At 40.3% G+C, this 20,748-nt stretch overlaps 1 protein-coding gene across 1 annotated transcript in view; it reads right to left on the reverse strand.

The window, feature by feature from the left end:
* MYO1D (myosin ID) overlaps window positions 1-20,748 on the reverse strand; it is a 410,223-nt gene that overhangs the window by 211,595 nt on the left and 177,880 nt on the right. Inside the window, exon 15 of the mRNA XM_020963220.2 lies at window positions 12,948-13,114. Within this exon, the coding sequence (XP_020818879.1) occupies window positions 12,948-13,114 (167 nt within the window). The remainder of the gene's footprint in view (window positions 1-12,947; window positions 13,115-20,748) is intronic.

Here is a 20,748-nt window from a genome sequence, read left to right on the forward strand (position 1 = left end):
GAGAGGAGTCTGTATTTTATTTTAGAGGCAATAGGAATTTATTAAGCTTAATGTTTATCAGAGGAAGGCTCTATAGCCTTCTATAGCTTACTAATTGAATAATTAGTCTGTAGAGGAAACTTTTCAGGAAAATAACATCTTTGTGTCCTCAGAAGACTACCTTCTAAGCTATGAAATAGCTTAATGTATTTCATTCCAGTGATTGTTAGAATACAAACCAGACAACCCAGGGATTTTGTAGGATCTTCAGAAGTTTAAAGGAACCCCAAAGTATAAATGCTGGGAAGATATGGAGGAAAAAAAGAGTACTACTTTGTGTGTGTGTGTGTGTGTGTGTGTGTGTGTGTGTGTGTGTGTGTGTGTGTGTGTATCATATATATATATATATATATACATGATGCCTCATGAATAATCTAGCAACAAAGGTTTACTGAATCATACAATTTTACAGATTGTAAGATGCTTCAAAGGCCAACCGACAGTCCAATTCCCATCTGAAGCATGAATGCCCCAGTCATCCAGTCTTTACTCCAAATCTTCCACAGAAAAAGAACTCACTACTTTCAAAGGTAGCCTATTCAATTTATGGGCAATTCTCTTTTTTTTTTCTTCTTACATTGAGTCAAAATCTTACTATTTCCATCTATTACTCTTGTTTTACCTTCAGAGTCCAAGCAGAATATAAGATGAATCCTATTTTCTTAGGATAAGCCTTCAACTATATAAATAATTATCATGCCTCAACTTAAGTTCTTTCTTCTCCAATTTAAGCATCTCTTGTTCCTTCAACCCTTGAACTATGGCATATTTTCTAAAGCCCTCAAGATTCTGGTCATTGTGCTCTGGACCAACTCCAACTAGTCAACAGCCCTTCTAAGATGTGGGGCTCAGAAAGAAAAACTACATTGCAAATGTGGTCTGGGCAGAGCAGGGTGATGGAATGATCACTCCACAGCACCACTAATACTTGACACTGCTGACTATTTCCTCTTTAGTGATACTCATTTTTTCGTGATTTCTGTGGTACAGTTCTCTCTGGCTTCTCTTTTCTTTCTGAATACTTTCACCATCTCCTTAAATGGTTCACCTTATTCCTCCCATCCATCAAGTACAACTGTACCCCAAAGCTCTCTCAGTTCATGGTCTCCTACTCTGGCTTTGATGCTGGCAATCTCATCTATTCCCATGATTACGATAATCATTTCTATGTGAAAAAAATTCCCAAATATTTATATGAAATCAATAATAGTAATAGCTATTTTTGCATTTTCTCTTCTAAATTCCAGTCTAGCACATCCAGTAACTGTTAAACATTTCCATATTGATATCTCATGGGTACCGCAAACTTAACATGTATAAAATTAATCACATCACCTTTCCTCCCCAAAACCTGTCCCTTTTCCCAACTTTGCCTAGTTGTTCAGGCTCAAAAGTTTGGAGTTATCACTGATTCTTCCATTTGTTTTTCCATACCTCTCCCCACCCTCCCCTCATCTAATTAGCTGCCAAGTCCTGTTCATCTGCCTGTATAGTATCTCTCACATTCATCTCCTCTCTTTCATTAATACCATCCCTACCTCAGCTCAGGCCCTCATTAGCTCTCAACTGGATGATTGAAGGGCCTCTTAGTCTACCTACACCAGTCTCTACTCTCTTGAATCCATCCTTCACACAGCTGCCAAATTAATTTCTCTAATGCAGAGCTCTCACCATGTGTCTCTCCTATTCTAACATTTTAGTGGTCACCTATTGTTGACAGGATAAAATACAAACTCCTTTCCTTGACACTTAAGACCTTCTGAGATTTGTCTTTAATCTAGCATTCAAGCCTTCCCTCCACTGCCACCCCATACTGCCCCTCTCTGTGTACTCTACATTCTAGCCAAACTTAATTACTTGTCATTTTCCAATTTCATTCTGCCCTCTTCTACCTTCCCACGTTTACACAAACCATCTCTCCAAAGCTTTGAATTTATTCCATCTATATCTCTGATTGTTAAAATCTCTTGTCTTTAAAGGCCAGCTCAGACACTACCTTCCCCACTTATCCCCAATTTCCTCCCTTCCCGGGGCTGAGCTGAACTTTCCTCTTCAAATTTTCTTGTCTGCCTGGATATTTATTTTCTCTATTGTAATTCCTACAATGATAACAATAACAACAACAATAACTAACACTTGTGTAGGCAGCCAGGCACTGTGCTAGGCACTTTACAATTATTATCTCATTTAATCCTTACAACAGCCCTGGAAGGTAGGTGCTATTATTATGCCTATCTTACAGATGAGGAAACTGAGGCAAACAGTTAAGTGACTTGCCCAGGGTCACACAGCTAGTAAGTGTCTGAGGCCAGATTTGAATTCAGATCTTCCAGACCTCCAGATCTATATCTATTGTACCACCTAGTTGCCTTGTATCACACCTGGGCACATGTCTTATATTAACCCAACCTTCCTCCAGATGGAAAGTTCCTTGAAAAGAGAAGTAATGATAACTTTTATCATTGTTCTTATCTCCAGCACCAAACGGACGGTTTTGCCCTGTAGATATTTACTATTTCTTGAATTAAACTGATGAAAGTACACTAGTATCTGCCAGGCCCTACACTGATGAAATCATAGGTGTAGACTCGTCACCTCTCCCCCAAGAAAGATTCCCTTTAACGTCTTTGTTTGCCACGTCATACTGTGGAATCACACTGAGCTGTGGTTCACCAAAACTTCTTTTGCACACTGACTATGGTCTAGCGCCATTGCTATCATGCACAGAATCCCTATGTCAGAAGGGACGCCAGAGCCCCCTGGTCCAACCTGCATCTGAACAAGAAGAGGGGACTGAAGTGCCCACCTCTTCCCAACCTCTCACTCTGCCCATCCTGCCAGAATGCCTTCTCTCTCTTCTCCAGTGTCCACATCATTATTCAAGTGATCCTTGTAGTAATGGGTTCTATAGGGGCAGCTAAGTGATGCAGTGGATAGAGCTCTGGCCTTGGAGTCAGGAGGACCTGAGTTCAAATCTGTCCTCAGACACTTGACACTTACTAGCTGTGTGACCCTGGGCAAGTCACTTAACCCTGATTGCCTCACCAAAAACAAAAAAAAATAATGCGTTCTAGAATCTGTTGAAGAATAGAAGTCAAGCTTGTTGGACTGTGGTTTGCCAACCTTGTTCTCTTCTATTTTCTGAGAACTGGTAATATCTGCCCTTCTCTTGTCTTCCATGAACCGACCCCACAGTTGTAGCCAGCAATACCTTCAGTACCTTGGTATGAGTTTTGTCTGGGCCCGAACCATCAAGGGCATCTAAGCATTCCCTTACTAACACTTTCTTACTGGGGTTTCAACTCCCTCTTTTTGTTCTCCTCTTTCAGTCTCCTGGGTCAAGAAAAGAGTCTGTGAATTCAAGCTGAAAAGCAGGACCACCTTTTCTCCACTGTCCATGAGGGTGGTCCCACACGCCCAGAGCAGCAGGTCGTCTTTCCTCCACCATAGCTTAAGTTCCCTCCTTTGGTTTTCCGTCACCTTCTCCAAGAGCCTCAACTCATTCTGGCTCCACCCTTCCTCTCCTGACACTGTCCTTAGAGAACCATATCAAGCTTTTGTACTCATCTTCCATTATCTGTTGCTAACTGCATCTTCCATGTGTCTTTTTAATATCTAAGTTGGTTATTATTTTCTTTAGGCAATTATCCTTTCTGTCCTCATCTGAATTCTATCTTTGTGTCTTGGAATTGCATTCTTCAATAGCCATCAGTCCCAGATCTTTATTTTCCCTAATATAAATCCTACCTACTCTGCTCCCCACCTTTCCACCCTCCCTTCCCTCTGTCCCCATCCCTGCCCCTACTACATACTCTTGAGTGACACCGGCCTCTTGGCTGTTCTGCGAGCAGGAACACTCCATCTCCTGACCAAGTATTTTCACTGGCTGTGCCTGACATGCCAGGCATACTCTCCCTACTCATCTCTGCTTCCTGACTTCCTTGCTTCCTCTACATTCTAGATAAAATCTCATCATCTACAGCAAATCTTTTGTAGCCCCTCTTAATTCTAGTACCCTCCTTCTGTTGATGATGCCCTACTTATCCTGTGCCTAGCTTGTTTTTACATAGCTGTTTGCACGTTGTCACTTGTAGATTGTACGCTCCTCAAAGGCAGGGACTGCACAATGACAGGCACGCGGTAAAAATTTAATAAATGTCTATTGGGTGACTTTCTCATACCACACTACCCCTGTATGTCTTATCCTATTCCAACTCTCCTCCAGTAGACTGTAGGAATGAATTATAAGATATTAGTTCTGTTGCTACTACTAATAGCTGGCATTTACATAGCACTTTGAGATTTATGAAGCAGTTTACATTTGTTATTCTCATTCGAACATCATGACGAGCTGTTGGCATTACAGGTAATATTTCATTGGGGAACTCACAAAACACTGTGAGGTAATTCCTTTACCTACCGAGGTCTGTAACCCAGAGTCTTAACGAACTGCCTAATGCACTGAGGACTTAAGTAATGCCCGTGGTCATGCAGCCATTCTACTTAAGAGGCTGGGCTTTGAAACCCTTTCTGGTTTGGGCTCCCTGTATGCCATGCTGCCTCTCATAACACAAATGAGACTAGAGAAAAGCAAATGAGTTTTTGTAAACACAATCATTTTGAATTTTGCACTGTACTAAGGTATTTTGCAAAACAAAGTATTCTTTTATAATGTAAATAAATCCTATTTCATAGTTAGTCAGCCAACAAGCATTTATTAGGCACTTCCTATGTGCCAGGCCCTGTGCTAAATGTGGAGATACAAAGAAAAAGCCAAAACAGCTCCTGTCCTCAATAAGCTCACAGTTTAATGCTGGAGATGTAAATAAGCAGGTATGAACAAGATACATCCAGAGTAGACATAAAGTAACATGAAAGGGGAAGGCATTAGTAGCAGGAAAAGCCTCCTGGAGAAGGTGGGTTTGGACTGAGTCTTGAAGGAAGTGAGGAGGTGATGGGGTGCTTGGGTGCCTGTGCTTGGATCCCAATTTCTCCCTAATCTCAAAACACTATCCCTGACAGTTTCCTTCCAGCCCAAGAACCCTATCTCTGGCAGTGACCCATGAGTGGGCCCAGTGAGGCAAATGATCTCTCCCTGTTATAAAAACAAGCTGACCTCTGTAGAATTTCCCTTGTACGAACAGGACTATCTTGTACCAGCAGAACTATCAGGTACTGATGCCCCACCGTTACCGTATAATCCAGAGGTCAAGCTATAGACGTCAATTCCTGAAGCTACCTTGTTTCAGACATAACAGACCAAAAATATACCCTTTCTTCCCTCCCTCCCCACCTTTCCAGTAATAAATGACATAGTTGTATGTTACCACCTAATTAGCATATTTGGCACATAATTCACTACTTTTCCTATATAAGCTTTAGCATCACTCCTGTCAGGTTGCAAGTTCCCTAAGGAGCTCTGCCCACCATTAAGGACCTCTGCCTGCTACATAGCATAACAATAAATCTTTGCTGCCTTGACTTAAAGAGTCAAGTGAATTCATTTCAGACGACCCCGTCCTATACTCTGGTCCTCTCAGCCCTCAACAGAGGGAGGGCATTCTAGGCCAAAAGGAGGGCTTTCCTTAAGGCAGAATCCAGATGAAGTGTTTTGTTTGAGGAACAGCAACAGGTACGTGTGTTATCAAACAGTCAAGTCTGTGGAGGGGAGTCAATGGTAAGAACAACAGAAAGATAGGAAGGGTCCAGGACGGGAAGGGATCTGAATGCTACACAGAAGGCTTTCTATTTCATCGTGGAATGTTGGAGGTTTTTCATAGAAGGGTGACATGGTCAGATGTCTACACCAGGAAAATCACTTTGACAGCTGAACAGAAGATGAAATGCAGTGGTGACAGACTTCAGGCAGGGATGGAGCCCAGACAGAAGGTTACTGTAATCATTCCGGTGTGAGGTAATGAGGTGCTGGACTAGGGTGATGGCTGAGGGAACTGAGAGAAAGGGACAAATAGAAGAGATACATTCAACTTTTTTGAAAGAGGGCATATCGTGCAGTATCAGGAGAGAATACCTTAAAGCAAAACATGGTGCCTCTCTACGCTCTTTGCCCCCATCTCTATTATCTTTTTGTTGTTATTCAGTCGTTTTTAAGTCGTTTCAGACTCTTCATGACTCCATTTGAGATGATCTTGGCAAAGACAATGCAGTGGTTAGTTATGTCCTTCTTTACAGATGAGGAAACTGAGACAAGCAGGGTTAAGTGCCTTGCCCAGAGTTACACAGCTAGTGCTTGTGATCCCGCTTGAACTCAGGTCTTCCTAACTCCCAGCCTAGTGTTCTATCCACTGCGCCATCTAGCTATCCCAACTATAATATTAAAAGGAAGAATAGACAGGATCATAGAGACAGACTGAATCTTAGGAGATCTAGTCTGAACTACTTGACAGAGAGAAGGGGTGAAAAAAAAAAGCCAAGCAGAAACAACACTAGACAGGTCAGAAGCCCTGGGTTCCAGTTCTGACTTTGTCATTTACCAGCTGATGCCTGTTCAGGGCCCAAATGTCTTTCTATAGCCAAGGCAAATACTTTGCTGACCTCAGGGGTTGTTGTGAAGATCAAACAAAATTAAATCATGTGAAACTGCTTAAATTGATGGTTGAAAGATGTTATTCTGCAAATTTCCCCCTTATGTGCTTCTGGGAGCCATCCAATTGTTTTGTTTATTTTCTGGCATCTTTACTAAACGCAGCTGCAGGTAACATATTAGCCAGAACTGTTTTTAAGGCTCCCTAGGTCAGTGCTAAGCATTTCAATGGTCTATAAAATATGCTGAATCTGAATTTTTCTCCTGATGAATTAAAAAAACCAACAAGATATGGAAAGAAAAATGAATAACAGCCTCAGATCACTTAAGAAAATAAACGTAAAATTTCTTTGAAAATATTTGCTATATTTGAGAATTAGTGAATAAATGGATCAAACAGTAAACAAGAGGGCTATGCATTTTAAGATTAAAACAATTTAACATCTGCAATTTCCCCACAACTTAATTATCAAAATTGTTTTATGATGAAACAGAGTAAGCAGTTTTAACTCTGCCCATTTTTAAAGTCTATGACATAAAAAGTCAGGTTTAATTCTTCAGGAAAATAAAGCTATATGAATAAATAACAAAAAAAGTAACTCAAAAATTTTTTTAAAAAGAAAAAAAACCTTAATTTATTATAAATTACTAAATTCCATTTTACCATAAATAAAAGAGGGTAAGAGGTTATAAAAATGATGGTATCTTCCATGTCTTCCTCGCCTACCTGTTAACATATCTCCCCATTCTAAAAAGTGGACAACTTCCCCAGAAACCTGCACCCCACTCAAGCTCCATTTCTTCCTTTTTCCCATTCATTTGTTAAGCCCATAATGCACGCTGGCTTCTGTTGAAACTTCTCTAAGGTCAATAATAAAACCTTTTCCCTGTCCTTGCTCTTGACTTCGTTATATCATTTAACACTGATAACCACACTGTTAGGTGACTCTTTTCTCTTGGCTTAAGTGACACAACTCTGATGGGCTAGCCACATTGTTCAAACGCCAAATGTACACTTGCCTAAAAGATTATTTTATGGAGAACTCACACAGGGTAAGCGCTCACATGGAGGTCAGAAGAAGTGATACAAGGACACTTCTCAAGGTCTCTCTTAAGAGCTTTGGAATTGATTGCATGACATGGGAGACACTGGCACAGGACCGCCCAGCATGGTATGCCCACATCAGAGAAGGGGGCTGTGCTCTATGAACAAAGCAGAATTGAAATAGCTCAAGACAAACACAAGATGTGCAGATTTAGAGAATCCACCCCAAATGTTCACATGGACTATTTGTTCCCGACCTGTGGGAGAACATTCCCAGTTCGAACTGGTCTGATCAGCCACTGTTGGACACACTGTAACTTAACTCTAACTTAGTGATGTCATTTTGGTCCTCTTGGAAAATGAAGGACAAGAAATAGTAATTTCCTGGCTTCCTATCTCTCTGAAAGATAATGGTGCCCTCAGCGGTAACAGAAAATTCAGAATAACAGCTGGTATTTATACAGCACTTTTAAGGTTTGCAAAAGCACTTGACAAACAGCATCTCATTTCAATCAATCATTAAACATTTATTAAGCACCTACTATGTGCCAGGCATTGTGCTAAACCCAGGGATACAAAGAAAGGCAAGAACCAGTCCCTGCCCTCAAGGAGCTTGCAATCTAATGGGAAAGACAACTTATAAACAAATATATACAATGCACACTATATACAGGATACACAGGGAATAATTAAAAGATGCAAGGGACTTGATTTAAGAGGGACTGAGAAAGGGTTCCTGTAAAGTTGGGGCTTTAAAGAAGCCAGGAAAGTTAGCAGGCAGAGTTGAGAAGGAAGAGCACTGCAGGCATGGGGGACAGCCAAAGTGGATCCCCAGAGCCAAGAGATGGAATCTTGTCTGTGGAACAGCCAAGATGGCAGTGTCACCGGATGGAGGGGTACATGGTGGGGAGTAAGGTGTAAGAAGACCGGGAATGGGGGCAGCTAGGTGATGCAGTGGATAGAATACTGGCCCTAGATTCAGGAAGACCTGAGTTCAAATCCAGCCTCAGACACATAACACTTACTAGCTGTGTGACCCTGGGCAAGTCACTTAACCCCCACTGTCCAACAAAAAAAAAGAAGACTGGGAAGGTAGAAGGACACTAGGGTATGAAGGGCTTTGAAAGACAAAAAGAATTTTGTATTTGACCTTACGAGGCAATAGGGAGCCAGTGGACTTTATTAAATATGGTCGGAGGTGGCATGATCAGATCTGCACTTGGGAAAGTCACTCTGGCGGCAGAATGGAGGAAGGATTGGAGTGGGGAGAGATGTGAGGCAGGCAGATCCACCAGCAGATTATTATAACTGTCCAGGTGTGAAGTGGCAAGGGCCTACACCAGGATGGAGGCAATGTCAGAGGAGAGAGGGTGGCATATTCCAGAGATGTTTCAAAGATGAAATAAAGAGGGGCAACTAGGTGGCACAGTGGATAGAGCACCGGCCTTGGATTCAGGAGGACCTGAGTTCAAATCCGGCCTCAGACACACTAGCTGTGTGACCCTGGGCAAGTCACTTAACCCCACTGCCTAGTCAAAAAAAGAAAGAAAGAAATAGGTCTTGGCATCAGATTACATATGGGGTTGGGGAAGGGTAATGAGAAATAATGAGGAGTCAAGAATGACTGATCCTCACAACACTCCTTTCTCACTCAGGTGCCCTTATTATCCTCATTTTTACAGATGATTAAAACTGAGGCAAACAGAGGTTAAGTGATTTGCCAAGGTTACATAGCTAATAAGTGCCTGAAGCTGAATTTGAACTCAGGTCTTCTTAACTCCAGGTCTGGAACTCTATCCAGTGTGAGAGGGACAGATCATGAGCTCTGTTTTGGACATGCTAAAACTGAGATGTCTATGGGACATTCAATTTGAGATTGATGCAGTTGGCAATGCAGGACTGTAGCCCAGGAGAGAATATGGCTGGATATGTAGATGCGGGAGTCATTTGCATAGAGATAACAATTGAACCCATGAGAGAGAGGGTATATAGTAGGGGTTCTTAATCTTTTTTGCTAATGGCAGTTCCATGAAGCCTGTGGACCCCTTTTAGGCATTTTAAATACATAAAATAAGATATACAAGACTGTGGGAAACAATTATATTGAAATTTTTTAAAAAAATTCATGGACCCCAGATCAAGAACGTATGTTTAGAGAGCAGAACGGGATCCAGTAAGGAATAACTTCAGTTGAGTAATGAGGTAAAAAACCAGATTACAAGAGGTGGAGAAATGAACGGGAGTAGAGGAAATGGGGGCAATGAGCACAGATTTTTTCTAGAAGTTTACCTGTAAAAGGAGGAGAGACAGAACATGAGAGGTGATAGCAGGTGATGGAGCTGAGAGGTGGATCTGGTGAGAAGGAGAGCTCATGACTAAACTGCGATAGAACAATTTTCTCAGTGGTGATGGGAAATGGAAGACGGATGACAAATGGCTGGAGTGTAAGTGGGTAATGAAAGACAGGTAGTGAATGGAAACTGTTCCTTCTGGAAAGACGCAAAGGTCTGGCATGCATGAGTATAGCAGCAAAACAGGATCAGAACAGCAGGAATTTATATCATCTCTTTCCTTCAAGGGGCGCAAGTACAGTGAAACAGAAGCATGTTCTCAGACTGTACATGTTCCTGCAATCCTACAGGGATGACCTCTTTAACCAAAAGAGAATTTGAGATACAGAGTAGTTACAATGACTTTCTGAAACCTACAGTTACCTAAAAATAGAAGGAAAACCCATGCTGCTCCCTTGGCTTAGTAATAAGTGGTAGGCTAATAAGTTCATTACTTTCAAATTCGGTTACAGTGAAAGTTCCCATTTCTGAAAATGCTACAGTTTAATGTTAGATTTAATAGGAGGGCACATATCTTAAAACAGTTTGAGCAAAAGCAATCCTATTATAAAAATACGATAACAAAACCAAAATCCTCTACTAAAGTAATGTCGCTCACAAGGATAAGAAATCTTTAAAAAACCATGATAATGGCATTATACGGGGGGAAAAAATCCATCAGGATAGAGAGAGGACTAGATGACACAGTTAGACATGAGAAGCAAATGTTAAGACTCATGACATGAAGAGATGAGCAAACCAAACAATGACACATGAAGAAAGGGCAAGGCCGGCAACCAGAACACTACAAAAAACACCAAGCCTCAGTAAGAAGTAGTGTGTAAAACAGAAATAAAGGTCAATATCTGAAGAGCGTTCTAGGTAGCAATGGCCCCAGCAAGTTGGAAAAAAGTTTCAGACATACTGTAAAAACTAGACAGGATGACACAGCCACGCTGCTCTTAAAGGTTTTCTATTTATCTAACAAATCAATGCAAAGTTACTCTTCTCTTCTTCCCTAAGGCAAAGAGCATGACCCTGGTACTCCAGAGAATCACATTCTGCCTGGTCCTGCCAATTATAAAACCGAACTCAGAATAAATCTGCCATTTGACAGCATCTTTTCCTCCCTAAAAGACCTCTGAAGCTTTCCAGCTCACTTGTACATTAAAAAGCCCTATCTCTCTCTCTCTATAAAAGACGTGAAGATAAAGGGAAGTGACAAGTAGAAACCTGGGTTTAAACTGATAATCTTTAACACAAACCTGCCCAACTTGAGACAAGAAATCACTGGGAAACACTTGTTTGAGCAAAGAGCAAGATAGTTCTCTCAGCTTCGCTGTCTGCTGGTCTAACAGACCTCTAGCTTCCATTCCATCCCCACTTTTGATTAAAGAATATGACTCTGAATGGATGTGGGACTGCAAATAGGAAAACACTGAAGGACATAATGAATCAGCAATGCAACTGATTTCCATTTCACGTGTGGTTTGAGGAATTAGTCTTGGTACTTTATAGTGACATGCAATTGAAAGCAGAAACTGGACCCATTCAACACAGGAGCTGGATTTTTCCAGAAACATATTTCTATCCAAAATAGATGGGTTTAGGGGCAACTAGGTGGTGTACTGTATAGAGCACCAGCCCGGGAATCTGGAGGACCTGACTTCAAATGTGACCTCCGACACTTACTGTATGACCCTGGGCAAGTCACTTAACTCCAATTGCCTCAAAAAAAAAAGATGGCTTTGGTGGAATAGGTTACATAGTAAAATGCTGAACCAAAATGTTATTTAAATAAATAATGATAATGAAATATGGAGTGCTTTTTGACCTTTCCAATTTCATGGCTACTGATAGGGTCCCACTAAACTCCACTTTCAAAATCACTTATGTACCAGCACATGAACTAGAGTTCATTGTCTTCTTGATATAGTAGCAAATCTAAAATTTGAGGGTAAAGGGAGGCCAAAGAAATAGCAAAGGCTGATTGAGTACATTTACATAGTTTGTAATTCATGATCAACAACCTTGGTCTTTATTGCTGTTTCTCTCACTTTTCCCATCTGCCCCCTTGAAGGTGAAGCCTTGCATCCTACCATTCTAATCATTTATTTCCCATCTCTGGTTTAGCCCAGACAATGCTCCCATCCATTTCCCCAACTAAACTCATGGCATTATTTAACTTCCATTCATTTCCAACAAGTTTCAGTTAGAATATACAAATAAACATCTTTGCATTGGCATAAGGATTAGACGTAAAACTTATCATTGGGCAGGTAGGTGGTACAGTGGATAGAGCACTGGCCCTGAAGTCAGGAGGACCTGAGTTCAAGTTAGGCCTCAGACTAAACACTTGACACTAGCTGTTGTAACCTTGAGCAAGTCACTTAACACCAACTGCCTAAAAACTAAATAATAATAATAATAATAATAATAATAACAATAATGATTAAAAACCCCCAAAAACTTATCATTAAAATTTGTTGTGTTTGCAAGATAATACAAGTAGATCACTTTTGCTATAAACTCTCAAAAACGAGGCCAAACTAAAACCACTTTTTAAAGTTGAAATATGAGTCTAATCAGGAAAACTGACAGTTCAGAAACAAGTGTCCTAAAAAAATACTTTTGTTCTGTCTAAGGTTTATGTTTGATTTAGTTCAGAAGTCTTCATTTAATGATGATATTTTATATTTTAAATGTTCTTTAAATTAAATATTTTTTAAATTTTAAATTAATTATTTGAAAATATTCTTGAACTTCTTAAAGAATCTCTCTTCCTCTGCTGCCCCCTGCAAAACTGAATTTTAAAGACCTCATCTCTTTTCTCCAAGAAAGGATGCACTATTTTCCAAGGCTCATTCATGCCAATAGATGAGGGACATTTTTCACTGGTTCTAGGATTTATTCATTGTTTCCATCATCTGAAATACAAATGTTAGGAAGATTATGTTGTTCATAAGGTACTTTGAAGATCTTTGCTCACCTGTGAAGAAACTTCTCATAGGTCTGACGGTAAGCAAATCCTGCCCGCCGTACTCTCACATTTTCCAGTAACCCGAGATATTCCACTTGATGCCGGCATCTCTCTTCATCAAACAGCTGGGGGGACTTTTTGTCATTTGGTTTAATGCAACGTACATAATATGGTTCCTTAGGATATAAAAATTGCATATGATAAGTGTCACTTGAGAATAAGCCCAGACTAAGGCAATAATCACACAACTTATCCTGGTTATTTTTGTGTTCCCTTTACCAAAGAGAAACCAATTACGACATTAAAAATAACTTGAAGGGCTCAGTGGAAAATACAACTTTTCACCTTGGTGACTGGTACCTCCATGGCTTTTCTCCTCACTCATCTGTTCTGTGATTAGAGTGGCTAAGTCATGGTCACAAATGGAGTACAAGACAGTCAGCATAAGGTGTGTTCCCGATCATAGGACTTAGAGTCTATTACATACATTTTTGCAATCTGCCTAAACTATGTGAGATCTTGACCCTTGACTTAGTTGGTTTTCCCCTTTACCTGTATTTCTACTCACTTGGTTCTTCCAAATGTTTTAATCTGGCACACAACATTTCCTTCATCTTGCACCCTTCTGAGACCACTGTATACAAATACAGTCATGGCAGAAAGTCTAAAAATGTTTTCAACACAGAATGACTCAGGACACCTAGGTGGCACAGTGGATACAGCTCTGGCCTTGGAGTCAAGAGGACCTGAGTTCAAATCTGGTCTCAGACACTTGACACTTACTAGCTGTGTGAGACTGGGCAAGTCACTTAACCCTAACTGCCTCACCAAAACACAAAAACAAACAAACAAACAAAAAAAACCAGAATGACTCTTAACACGGATGATGATTTGTAAACATGCACCCCCCCCCACCCTGTATGACTTTTCATTAAATACAATTCACTGGAAACAGATTAGGAAAGCACTTTACAAACAGCTTTAAAAGCCAAGGTTAAAATCATACTCCTTAAAATGGAATTCTATATGTAATTACTGAATACCATTGGTTTGCTGGGGAGCCCTGTTAGTCACTGCTGGCCATCCCTTATTAAGAAGCAGAAGCTTTTTCATGCTCTTTGGGAGAGCACTGTAAAACAACTAAAATATAATAGGCTTAATAAAAACACTTCCCATTTAACCAATTTTCTGTCCATTTATGTTTTTTTCTTTAGAAATAATCAGTTTGATCAAGCCTAATACACTAAAAATTCTACCTATTGTGGTCAATGATAAATGTTAAACAGAAGCCATGGTAGGTATTCTGGGGTGGAGGTGGGAGGACTCAAATCTTGCAGTCTTTAACCCTATCTTGTCCTTACCTTATTAAAGGTCATCTCAAGTAAGTCAAAAAGCATTTATTAAGCACCTACTACATGCCTGGCACTGTACTAAGCCCTGCTGGAGCTCCCAGTCTGCTGGGGGAGACGACATGCACACAGCTCTGCACACACAAGACAGAGACAGGACCACCTGAAAGCAGCCAGAAGAGGGAAGCCACGAAGACTAAGGGGGATTCAGAGACACTTCCTGTACAAGGTGGGATTTCGGCTGGGATCTGAAGGAAGCTAGGAAAACAGAGATGAGGAAGAAGAGAATTCTAGGGTTGGGGGACAGCCAGTGAAAACACTCCAGGATGGGGAAGGAGTGTCTTGTTGAGGAGCAGCAGAAAGGCCAGTGTCACTGGCTCACAGAGGACATGGACGCAAGTAAGGTTAAGAAGACTGGAAAATAAATGGGAAAAGGACCCCCACGTACAAGAATATTCCTAGCGGCTCTTTTTGTGGTGGCCAAGAACTGGAAATCGAAGGGATGCCCATCAACTGGGGAATGGCTGAACAAGTTGTGATAGATGAGTGTAATGGAATGCTATTGTTGCATAAGAAATGATGAGCAGGTGGACTTCAGGAAAAACCTGGAAAGACTTAACATGAACTGGTGCTGAGTGAAGTGAGCAGAACCAGGAGAACACTGTACATAGTAACGGCAACATTGTGTGATGACTAACTTTGATACACTTACGCTTTTCTCAGCAATGCAAGGATCTAAAACAACTCCAAAAGACTTATGATGGAAAATGCTATCCACATCCAGAAAAAGAGACATGGAGTCTGAATGCAGATGGAAGCATACTATTTACTCTCTTCTTTCTTTCTCATGGTTTCTCCCATTCGTTCTAACTCTTCTTTACAACATGGCTAATGTGAAAATGTTTACTATGAATGTACACGCATAACTTATATCAGATTACATGCCGTCCTGGGGGGTGGGGAGGGAAGGGAGGGGGAGAAAATTTAGAATTCAAATTCTTATGGAAGTGAATGATGAAAACTAAAAATAAATAGATAGACAGAGACAGAGAAAGAAAGAGAGACAGAGTGAGAGAGAGAAAGAGAGAGACAGAGACAGAGAGAGAGATAAACAAATAAGAGTGGAAAAGAATGCAGGGACCAGATTAGGTCTAAAAACTAAACAGAGGGTTTTATATTTGGTCTTGGAGGCAATAGGAAGCCACTGGAATTAGTTGACTGGGAGGCCAGGTCACTGTGTTTTAGGACAATCAACTTGATGATAGAAAGGAGAATGGGCCTTAAAGTGGAGAGAGAAGAGGCAGAGAAGCTGATAATCACGCTATTTTCACCTATTTCACACCACAGGTGTGAGGTTATGATGGACAACACTAGGGCAGTGCCAATGGTCAGATAGAGAGGGCATTGGGTTTTGAATCAGGAAGACTCATCTTTATGGATTCAAATTCAGCCAAGGACATTTACTGTGTGACTCTGGGCAAGTCACTTAACCCTGTTTGCCTCAATTTCGTCATCTGTAAAATGAGCTGGAGGAGGAAATGGCAAACCACTGCAGAATCTTTGCCAACAAAACTCCAAACGGGTTCACGGACAGTCAGACATGACTGAACAACAACAGTGCCTGAAAAATGCAGCTCAGTACACACAATTCATGTGAGATTACAGAAAATGTACTAAGATACTAGAGAATGGGGATAACCTCAATTTAACTTGCTTGGAACAGTAGGAAGGCACAGAGGCATGTGCAAATATCCACTTTCATTCATGCAAGCATTTACTGTGTGCATAGCACTATGTTAGGCAATTAAAGTAAGACGAGGTAAATAAACCCAAGAGTTACTTGCAACTTATCACTATCCTTCCTAAAATGGAACAGCCAAACAAAGATGATACCCTGGGGGCAGTGTGATTAGGGCAGAGTACAACAGCACTACCATTTTCCTAAACATAAACACTACCTTTTTTGTAATACAGTCTAAGATTGCAGAACCTTCTAAGAACAAAAGTAAATGCATGAACATTTTTTTAAAAAGTAAGTGGTTTTGGGCAGTGTGGAGACAAAAAAAAGCATTGGCTATAGACTTAGAACATGTAGGTTCCAATCTCACCATGTGACCTTGGACAATTAATTTCATCTCCTTGGGCCTTGGTTTCCTCATGTGTAAAGTGTATGGTTTGGACTACACTGTGGGTGGGGTCCCTTTCAGCTCTATATCTGTGATCTATAATGTAGCCCAAAATATCCAGAAAATATGATCTAACAGAGTGTTTAGAATGATTAGTGATTGTCCTGGTAGAAGGAATTTAATAAAGATGTCTAGCACTAAATACTGAAGGATGGAATAATTCATGTGCCACAGAATCACAGACTCTTAGACTTCAGGAAGGAATCTCTGAGGTTATTGAGTATAATCTGCACCCAAAAAGAAATCCCTTCTACAACATACTTTGCCTGAACATTGCCTGAACACTTCCAGTGAGGGGGAACTCACTATTCCCTCAGGCCACTCATTTCACTTGTAGACAGCTCTCAAAGTCAGGAAATTTTTCTTTAGAGAGAGTGGCAATCCTCTCTGCAGATTCCACATACTGTTCCTACTTGTGTCCTCTAGGGACAAGCGGAACAAATTAAATTCTTCTTTTGTGTGATAAGCCTTCATCAATTTGAAGAAAGCTATTATGTTTCCACCTAACTCTTTTCTGTCTCCAAGGCTAACCATCCTGTTACCTCCTACTGATGCCTGGATCCATATCTTGGATACAGCAGATGTTTAAGAATCTTTCTTGATTACTTTGTTGAAGCTTCACTCATTACCCCAGTCACTCTCTTCTAGGAACTCTTCGGTTTGTCATAGTTCTTATTTGTTGCAATAATAGTCAAGTATTTAAAGGGCTGAGCTATTGACAAGGGATTTGACTTGTTTTCTTTGGCACCAGAGGACAGAACTAGGCAGCTGGCAGTTACAAAGAAGCAAATGGAGATGATGTTGGGACAAATTTCCTCCCAATTAGAGCTGTCCTGAAGTGGAAGGAACTGCCTGAAGAGGAGGTGGCTTTTCCCTTCCTTGGAGGTCTTCAAGCAGAGGCTGCAGGGTTCCTTGTCAGGTATGTTACAGTGGTGATTCCTTTGGTGTATGGAATGGACTAGATGGCTGCGGAGGCAGGCTCCTTCTAACACCTCAAGTGGGTGATTCCTAGAACTGAACACAGTCCCCTGACCAGGGCCTGCCATTTCCCTTGTCATGACACTATGTTTCTCTTAAAGTATCTGAACATCAGATTCATTTTTTTTATTGGTGTATCCTACTGTTCACTCATCAAATTTGCAGCCCTTTAAAAACCCCAGATCTTTTAGAGACAAACTGATATCAAGCAGTTGCCACTTCATCTTGTGTTTGTGAAGCTGGTTTTTTAAAAAAATATTTTCTCATAACATTTCCTTTTTTTTTTAATTTTAATTTTTAATTTTTTTCCCATATGCTTTTGAGTTGAAAATTTTTCTCCCTTTTCCTCCCCCCCACCCTCCCCAAGATGGCGCACAATCTGACATAGGCTTTACATTTACATACCCATTAAACATATTTTCACATTAGTGAAGTTGTAAGTAAAAATTAAAACCAATAGGAGGAACCATCAGTAAGATGAAACAAAACTCAACAGAAGGTAAAAATAAGTGATAGTGATTCGACTTCCATAGTTCTTTCTTCGGATGTGGACAGCATTTTCCATCCCGAGGCCTCTGGAGATGTCTTAGATCCTCATAATGCTGAGAAGGGTTCATTTTAACATTCTTAGTCATTGCATAACGTGGCTGTTATTGTGTACAAAGTCCTCTTGATTCTGCTCACTTTTGTGAAGCTGGTTTTGTTTAACTCAACTGTAAATCTTGAAATTTCATCTTCATAGATTTAGCCCAAGGTTCATCTTTGTCATGAATTTGCAAGCTTTCCTAGCCTTGGAGCACTGGGCATTTGATAAATGTGTCACCTGTAGTAAGTGCTACATACATGTTTATGCCCTTCTCTTTCCCCCTATGCTTTTGCCCAAGTCAGTGACATGTAAGTTAAATATCACAAGGCCAAACAGATCCCTGGGGACACTCAACTAACTACATCCTTCTACACTGGCATCAAAGCACCAATAGACACCCCAAGTTTGGCCATTTATTCAGTCAATCCACTAACTAACCTCCTACTTAGCATGGGAGACTTTGACAATCACCTTGTTAGAATCTTGGTAACTAGCTTCATTTCCTTTTTTTTTCTTTTTTAACAGGGTTATAAAGCTAAATAGGTTAACAGCATTTTCTTTATTTAGTTAAGTAAACTTGTCAAAAAGAAAAAGAAAGGATGGAAGAACAAAAGAAAGAAGAAAAGAAGGAAGGAAGGAAAAAAAGAGAAAGGAAGTTTTCCTAGGAATATAGTACACTATGTTATTTTTATAAAATATGTTCTGAAATTTTTGCCAAGAATTAATATAATGCCTTAAAATTTACAAAGCAATTTCTTTACAACAACCTTTTGAGGTAGGAACGACTTTTCAGCTTTGTTTTTTAGAAGATGAGAGGTACTTATGGAATAGTGGACAGAGAGCTGCTCTTGAAGACAGGAAGCCCTGGCTTCATGTACTACTTCTGACATATATGGGCTTTGTGACTCTGGGCATGTTACTTAACCTCTCAGTGCTATAAGATAATTCTTTAAATTCTAAGCTATAAAGTACAGACCTGCAATGGTAGAGGGAGTTCCCTTTGCCAGTGAAATCCCAGTTCCACGCCTTTCTCCTATCGTTATCCCTAATCTTATCCTTATGCCTATTCCTATTTCTATCAATATTCCATTCCTTCATAGAAGATGAAACTGAAGTTCAGAGCAGAGGAGAGATTTTCTCATGTTTCTCTGATTTGTGATGGTCAGAGCTAGTTCTCAGGTGTCTCCTGACTCCCATGTCAGTACCTTTGCTACTAAATAACAATGTAATAATATAGCAGTTGTGGTCCTAGGTTGGTTTGGGGAAGTAGAAGAGAGATTTAATTGCAAATAGGAGGAAGGGCATAAGTCACGATCCAGCAGTGGAAACGAACAAGTTAGCAACCGAAGGACAATATGGAAACTTGATGCAAAGGAATGGAAAAGTTGGGTTAAGAAATAACAGCAACAGTGGTAGCCATATAAGAAGAAGACACAAATACCAAAATGATGATTTCCCCCCCGCCCCGATATTATCCAAAGACAATCAAGAATAGATTGTTACCAAGTTGAGTAATAAGACATAAATTATTTTTGAGAAATACTATCTTGCCAGCTGTGTACTAGGATAACATCCAAGAAAGGCCAGAGGCAGAGAGAGGAGCTAGCAGGCTTCTGTGTAAGTCCAGGTGTGAGGTGAAGAGAGCACGGATGAGGAAAGGGAATGATGAAGTGGAAAACAAAGGCTGTGTGAGGAAGAACACCAAAACACAAAACAAAACAGAACAGAATACTCGGCTGTTGGTGAGATGGGGGATCAAAACAGAGAGACTGAGGCTAAGGAAACCTTCAAGATTAGGAAACTGAGGAACAGGAGGATGTTGGTGGCAAGGAGGCTAATGGGAAGGAGCAGGGGTCGATGATCTTGGAAATGGGAGAAAAAACATTGGTTACACTGGTTTTCTTTTTGTTTTTCTTTAACTTTTCAAATGTTTTATTTTTGCTTTTGCCACAGATTTCACTGACTGTCAACCCACCATTCCGTAACCCCCAAGGGGAAGACCTCCATTATAACAAATAGAACATTAGTTGTCAATATTAATTTTCATGTGTGAGCAAGACCTTGAAGAGATGACACAGGGGCAGTTGGGAATTTATAATTGGAGAGGCACTGAATTTTAACTGGGTGATGAAGATTTAAAAACTAAAACCATAACATGAGCAGCTGAATTTCCTAGGGGAATGGGCACAGAAGGCCTTTGGGTATGTTCAGGATAAGATGCTTTTAACATTAAATACTTAGTGATGCTTTTGTATAAAATCACACTTTCCTCTTTGATTTCCATTACATTTTTAGTAATAATGTAAAATGGTAAAATGACTACTAAAAACATGATGCTTATTTGTATTATAGATGCTGGACAAATGAAACTGTTTGGAAGACTTCATGTTACAGTTCAGTAATAAGTAGAAGAACATTGGTCTTGGTCCAGATGTTAAATTTTTTCTTTAGCTCTATGGAGAATACTTTATCAAGCTACACCAAGCTATTAAAGTTAAAGTACACATCCCTCCATTTTGTAAACAATCCGTAAACCAAAACAGTGGGAAATGACATCTAGGATTGATCATAATCGCCATCAGGTGGTTTTGTTTAGCTGAAACATGATGTAAAATGTATGTCTTTTTTTAGTTTCTATTAGTACACATGGGAGGCAGCATGGCTAGGGAGCCAGTCTTGAAGCCAGGAATATCTGGGTTGAAGGAACACAT

This window comes from Phascolarctos cinereus, unplaced genomic scaffold, assembly GCF_003287225.1.
Source record: "Phascolarctos cinereus isolate Bilbo 61053 unplaced genomic scaffold, phaCin_HiC Scaffold_5;HRSCAF=322, whole genome shotgun sequence".
NCBI classification, from domain to species: Eukaryota; Metazoa; Chordata; class Mammalia; order Diprotodontia; family Phascolarctidae; genus Phascolarctos; species Phascolarctos cinereus.